Source organism: Chrysochloris asiatica, unplaced genomic scaffold (assembly GCF_000296735.1).
Source record: "Chrysochloris asiatica unplaced genomic scaffold, ChrAsi1.0 scaffold00153, whole genome shotgun sequence".
Classification (NCBI taxonomy): domain Eukaryota; kingdom Metazoa; phylum Chordata; class Mammalia; order Afrosoricida; family Chrysochloridae; genus Chrysochloris; species Chrysochloris asiatica.
Window position 1 is genome coordinate 7794179 of NW_006408671.1, and position 7117 is coordinate 7801295.

General features: G+C 34.8%; 1 protein-coding gene across 2 annotated transcripts in view; it reads right to left on the bottom strand.

Moving 5' to 3' along the window:
• Positions 1–3341: 3341 nt before the first annotated feature.
• Positions 3342–7117, bottom strand: part of PCDH18 (protocadherin 18) — a 14628-nt gene continuing 10852 nt past the window's right edge. The window contains exon 4 of one of the 2 annotated variants that reach the window (XM_006870806.1): positions 3342–4160. In XM_006870806.1, the coding sequence (XP_006870868.1) occupies positions 3493–4160 (668 nt within the window). In that variant the 3' untranslated portion in view covers positions 3342–3492. The remainder of the gene's footprint in view (positions 4161–7117) is intronic. The other variant, XM_006870807.1, reaches the window with a different exon arrangement.

Consider the following 7117-nt stretch of genomic DNA (forward strand, 5'->3'; position numbering starts at 1 on the left):
TGTGCCACCAGTGTTCCTTTTTCTGAATATTAATTGGCATCAAAAGAAGAAAACAAAGAAGCTGACTTGGTTTTCACCAGTGTATCTTCTTTAGTGACTCCAGTAAGACAGTAAACAATCTGTCTTTTGCCTTGTTGTTGTTGTTAAGAGCTATCAAATTTGGTACGACTCATAGCGACCCTGAATATGGTTTCTGAAGGGCTACTGGTGAGCTTGAAACGCTGGCCTGGTGGTTCGAACCAACTTTGCAGTCCAGCGCATTCACCCAGAGCACCACACCAGAAAGTGGTGAATTTCATATATCAATGACTGGAGGAGCAAGAACTTAAGTAATCAGCAAGGTTATGGGACCCATTTAGTAAATAACAAGGAAGAATGAAAAATGAATTCTGATTTTGATAATTTGTAAGAAGTTTTAAAAAGCAAATTCTAATCATCCTATTATCAATGCATTTAAAGGAAATTTTGTTAAACAACATATTTCAGTGTTGAATTACAATTTTGGAAGTTTATTCCTTTAAGACATTCATAGAACATTTAAAGGATTTCTACGGAGTCAATGCTGTGAAGAAACAACCAGTGGAGAAAGGAGTCCCCTTAAGCGGCTATTACATTGTTCTTCCAATCTGTGCAAGGGTATGATATCAAAGAAGAGAAAATAGAAACTTGATTAGAGGCTAGGTTGCTGTGATAGCACCAGATATGCCAGCTTTCTGAAGTGAAAGTCCTTGCTACAGGAACAGGAAGACAGAAATCACACACTCATATCCACTTAGAGTGCTGGTGTGACACTGAGGGATGAAGCACTGGATCTCAAAGTTAGTTTAAACCACAAGATTGATGGTTCAAACTCATCAGTCACTCCTTGACAGCGCTATATGGGATCGCTATAAATTGTAATCAACTTGATGCCACTTAACAACAGCAACAACATACACTTAATTTATGGACATGGGAACTAGTAATAGAAAACGCAGAAGTCTGAAGAAACAGAATTTGAGACATGTAACGCCCAGTTTATGAACAATAAACAAAGTTTTTGTGTTGGATATGTTATTGCATTTTATTTACTTAAAGTATTATTTTTGAAAACATTGATTCCGATCTTTGCTTCCTGAATTACTGTGGCTTCTTTAAATGAAGAATAGTGAGGTCATGAAATTATTTTTCTTAATAATATGTACTAAAAGGAAGTGAAGTTGAAGAACAAAATGTATTTAAATGTGGTTAACATTTGTGTGTAATCAACTGAAAAATAAACAGAAAATTCACTTGTAATTGCAATCCCTCCTATAAAGGAAAATGTACTTTCTGAGAGAACACATTCCATTTAATGTGTTTGAAAATTAAAATATCTGAGTTTTAGGCACTTTCAGTTTACTTAAACTTTTTTTTTTTTTTTTTGAGTATTTCAATTTGAGTAAGCCAAAGAGAGTAATAGTTTTGCCTCTTGAAAACGTTGTAGGACTATATCTTTTTTTTTTTTTTGTATCACAAACTTCATATAAAGTATATAAAATGTTCTGGAAAAGCATGCTGCTATTTTTTATTGGAAAACTATTATTGTGATGTTACTATTTCATTATTTTTTCATCACAATTCAAATCCACTTAAAACCTTATTCTGGATGGAATACGATTAACTATATTCATACTTACCAAAAGTCTCAAATTGATTTTTTTCCATTGTGTTTTTCTTTTTGACAAGCCTCCTTAATACTTCCTCTTTATCATTTGAAACACAAAACTCAATCACTGTCTCAGGAAGGACATCATTATACAGTTTTTGAAGGTATATATGGGAACAGGACTCTGAATTATAGCCAATTATTAAGCTTTACTTTGTCTTTTATTTTCATTGACAGTAAAATTTTCTGGCGAGTACAATCAAGATAGTGTATTCATACAAATAACATTAACAGAAGCTTGGTCATAAATGGAAACAGTCTTAATAACAAATTCCCTTAACAAGGCATTCCACACAGAGAGATAACAGCACAATAAATAATTTGCCATTTATCACATAACAAAGTAAAACAAAACACAATAAAAATATGATTTTATAAATGTGTTTGTACTAAAAATAAAAACAAAAATATGAAGTCATGCATTTGGGGCAAAAGTTGAAGGTGAATAGTAACAGGAAAAAAAGGCAAAAAATATTTTAAGTACTATGAAACAAAAGAGGAAGATTCAAATAGAATAGCTTTAGAAAACCACTATTTTTACTACCTTAGGAGGGACATGGCACAACCATCAACACTTTACACTGTTACAATACATGCTGTTATTCATTTAACCTTTTCATCACCCAAGTATTTTCTGCATTGAAATTTTTGTTGACATAGTGTTTTCACTAACAGACACATACTGAATCATTGAGTGTGTCTGAATTTTGGGTAGGTAGAATGAATTGTTTTTCTCCCCCTCATCCCACAAATCTGTCCTTAATAAATACTAGAGTCCCCAAAGAATCCACAGGGACATGTGTTTCAAATTAAAAATTTCAAATTTTTGATTTCTATTTTTCCTAACAAAAATTCAGACACCTCATACAATACCGTGTAGAAACTATAATTTGCAACACACATCCATTTTTTTGGCTCCCTCCTAATGGGTGCATGCAGGTTCCCAAGAAGCGTGATAGGCAGATAATATTGGTAGACAAGTTTATATCCCAATGGCAACAAAAGAGTTAAAGAATAGACTCATTTTATTTGAGAACTTCTCGTATTACATGGATAGAATGAATTTATTGTTTACCTAGATTATAAGAAGGTAGGAATACTTTCAGGACATATTCTCAAGAATATATCCTTGGATAACAGGGAATCAGGAAACATCCACTCTAGTCCTGTGTAAAATGCATTTTTTAAAAATCATCATGTAAATATCCTTCAAGGTATCTCCCGGTTCTAACATAAAATTTTACCTCATGTGTCCATTTTGCCATTCAGAAATGAACATCTGAGCTAGATGAATAGAGAGAATAAAGTAATTATCATAATTAAAAAAAAAAAAACTTTAGCTTTTTAATGCTGCTTAATTTTTTTAAAAGTATTTAAAAATGTTAGCTCACTTACAGAAACTAAGAATTGTATAATGCTTCAGTGGGGTTGTTCCTACACAGTAATATTTACTTCCCCAACATAACTAATCTAAGCAGTGCTTTTATACTTTGTGGTTGAATAACATGAAATTTAAACAGTGGTTACTTTCTACATGATTAGGAAAGACATGTTTGTCATGAGAGTAAAAAAATAAAATTTGTCTGTTAAATTACACATAAATATAAGGTACAAATGTATTTTTAAAATACAGATTAAAATAATCACACTTGCATTGTGTACATACGAAAATACAGTATTTAATATTCAATATACACAGACACATTTATGATAAATGTAACTATTTGGCAATGCCAGTTCTTTCAGGTTTTATGCTGTTCCCTTTTTCCTTATAAATGGAAACAAAAATGCTTCAATAAAATTTTCTAGCTCTGGCGGACATCTTGAAGCAGTTTGTTAATCTCAGCCACAAGCTCACTGGCATCCATGAGTTCATGCTTCCCATCACTGAGGTGGTTGAGCACATTGTCAAAATCATCTTCCTCATAGTTTTCTGGGATCTCCTCCATGGCCGGTAGCCATTTTGAAGAAGGCTGCACACTGGAGTGAGTTCCAAGTGTGGACCCAGAGTTGTTCGTTGGATTTTGAAAATGTGTACTGGCTGCCCAGGCAGCCACTCCTTGTGGGTAACCCACAGTTTTTGCTGACAAGGGCCCCTTCCGGCGTTCCAGTGAGTTGGATCGCTCCACCTCACTGCACTCAGAGTAGGTGTCCAGCGAAGGGGGTAAGAGGCGCTGAAATACAGTGCTCATTTCTGATAGCAGAGAGGATGTGCTGGTATCTTCAGTGTCTTCTTCATTTGGGGAGTCCTTCCCAAAGGTGGAAAAACTCTTCTTCTTCTCACCAGAATCCGCAGACTGGTTATCATCCTCAAGATTCTGATGTGGATGTTGTTGCTGGGGTTGTGTGGGGAATTCCTCCCCAGGAATGAACATGTTACTCCTGTAATCAGATGATGGCGAGGGCAAAGGTGGCATCCAGCACTGGTCGGAGTGTCCAAGGACTCTGCACTCTTCTGTGCAAAGTCTCATAGCTGCATTCAAGGAAAACAAAGGGGACACATTACTATAACTCGCATATCTCAAAACAAAGAAAAAATGTAATTTTACTTTCTAAAACTGTAGATTGGAGCAATTAAAAACTATCATGTGCTAATCCATTATTATCCAGAGTTACGTCCAAGTAGGTTCCGATTTACAGTGACCCTGTATAGAGTTCCCAAGGAGAAGCTAGTAGGTTCACACCACTGACCTTTCAGCTAGTAGTCCAGTACTTATCCTATGCCAGGTAAGCCACACAAGGTTAGCCATCATACAGAGGTGTTGTTGTTAAGTGCCATTGAGTCAGTTCCAACCCATAGCGTGACCCTGTGTAGGGATTCTGAGGAGCGGCTGGTGAGTTTGAACCACAAACCTTTTGGTTCAAACCGACCTTGAGGTCGAATGCTTTATCCTACAGCATCACACCAGGACTTTACATACAGTATTTGGGTTTTCATTTGGATACCAGTTTTATGGACTTCCATAATCCATTTCTGCTGGTGTCTTTAAAAAATTTTCCTATGGTTGTAAAATCAGAAAAGTTGTTATCAAATCATGTACTCTTAATAAGTATTTTGATTGTTAGTCAAGTAATGAGAAAGTTGCTTGGTAACTTATACAAGAGAATATAATAGAAAAACAACTAAGGTATGGATGATGAAATAACTATTGAATACAAATTATCAAAAATTGAGATAGAGGATGAAACCCAGATTTAGGAGTCCATCAGGTAATTCCTGAATAATAATACCCTTCATTTTAATGGAGTCATAGAGGGCATAATAAACTGTCATGTGATAACACTTATTAATAACTTTTAAAGTTATTATAGATTATTTACTTTATTTAAAATACAGAGATAAGAATTTTTAACTACTGGGCATCTGCAGATATCCTGTTAAGAAGTCTGCTTTTTAAAAGTTTTGTTGTTGTTGTTGTTAAGTGCCTTCGAGTCGGTTCCGACCCATAGAGACCCTGTACAGGGTTTCCGAGGGTGTAAATCCTTAGTTTGAAAGGCAATTATATTAAAATACATGGAAAAGTCATCAAAAGATGAAGACTATGATAAATCCGTTGCTAGGTTTCCAGATGTTAGTATGCCTTAATGGAATGTGAGTAGCCACACTCACAGGAAATAATAGACAATATGAGAAAAACAGAAAAATTAAAAGAAAAAAGATTCTCTAAATTTGCCAAGCTTAATATCCAAAAAAAAAAAAAAAAAATTTGCAAAAGTGTATACTGCTTTAATCATGTCTTTCAGTAAGAACCAAGTGTCTTAAATAGCATATCTTTTCAGATGCTAAATTTAGATTTGAAAGCAAACTGGTTGATATCAGCAACTTATCTAAATTCAGGGTTAATTCTGTGTGTCTGGCTAGTTATGAAAGATTTCTCTTCCACTCAAATCACTGCCTAAATAGATGACCTTTGGAGAATGCCAATTTCCTTGCCAGAAGAATCAAGTTGTTTATTGTGCTTACTGCTCGACCCACAGCACTTGGTAACCTGTCTATATAAAGTAGGCATATGCTATATGTTTTCCGAATAAAAAGTGAGTAAATTAATATTGACTGTCAGAAAAGGAGAAATAATGGTTGTTCAAAAGGTTAAAAGTCATTGCCTTTTCTGGCTAGATCCTTAAAGATAATTCTGTTCTTATCTATTATCAATCTTAAACCAGGATTTTTAACATTGAAGAGGATAATTTGAAAAATAAAAAGAAGAACAAGTATTGTTAGTAAAAATGTTTCATTTCTCAGAAGACTAGAAATGTGAAGGAAGTAAGGGGAGGTGCATAAAGATGGGTGTGAATACCAACGACTCATGAATCATTGTGGAATACAAGAAAGACAATCAAAACATTATTCTGCTATGGAGAAAGGTTCATTTTAAGCAAGCAAGCATGATTTAAGAAAAGAAGGATGCTCAGATGTGTTGACTTTATGCATTATTATTACTGTTGCATTACTACTACTGTAGGATAAGCACTGGACTGTTAACTGAAAGGTTGGTGGTTCAAGCCCACAAGCTACTCTATGAAAACCCTATACAGGATTGCTATAAGTCAGAACCAACTTGACGGCAATTAGCAACAACAGCATCGATGGACTCAAGCGTGGCAACAATAGTAAGGTTGACCCAGGATCGGGCAGTTTTCATTCTGCTGTGTATAAGGTCACTCACTGTAAGTTGGTACTGACTTGATAGCACATAACAACAACAGCAGGAGTCCTGGTGTGGTGCTGTGGGTTAATGCACTGAACTGCAAAGCTGGTTTGAAATGCAAGGTGAGCAGTTCAAGCTCACCATCCCACCATCCGCTTCAAATAATCATTTAATATGGAAAAAAATAAAAGGAATTTTGGTTTTATCCATATTAAACCCCTACCCCACTAATTTCCTTGGTCTCCAAAGATGGAAAAGAAGGCTGTCTCTCCTGGTTTACTCACATCCTATCAGAAGGAAACAGAATAGACTGATGACAACTCTTCATTTCTTTTTCCCCCTCTAAATTTAATTGTGTGATTTTAGACTTGTGATGGAATTACTTGTTTGATTCACTGTGTGATTGGGTATGTTTTGTTTTGAATGTTGAATGATAGGGGGAAAAGAAAAAAAAAGTTCAGAGTTCTAAAACTCTTGAGCTTGATTAAGTTTTCTTTAAAAAACTAAACATAGTGAACATATAGTCAATAATACAGTCTGTGTGACTTTAATAGACAACTCTTAAAAATATAATTTTGGTCATAGGAATTTATTAAAGAAAGTGTTATTTTACAATCTCATCACACTTCGTGCAGATGATACAACCTTGTTTGCTGTTGAAGGGGACTTAAAACACTTACTGATTAAGATCAAAGAGCACAGCCTTTGGTATGGATTACATCTCAATGTCAAGAAAACAAAAATCCTCACCACTGGACCAATAAACAACATTCTTATCAAT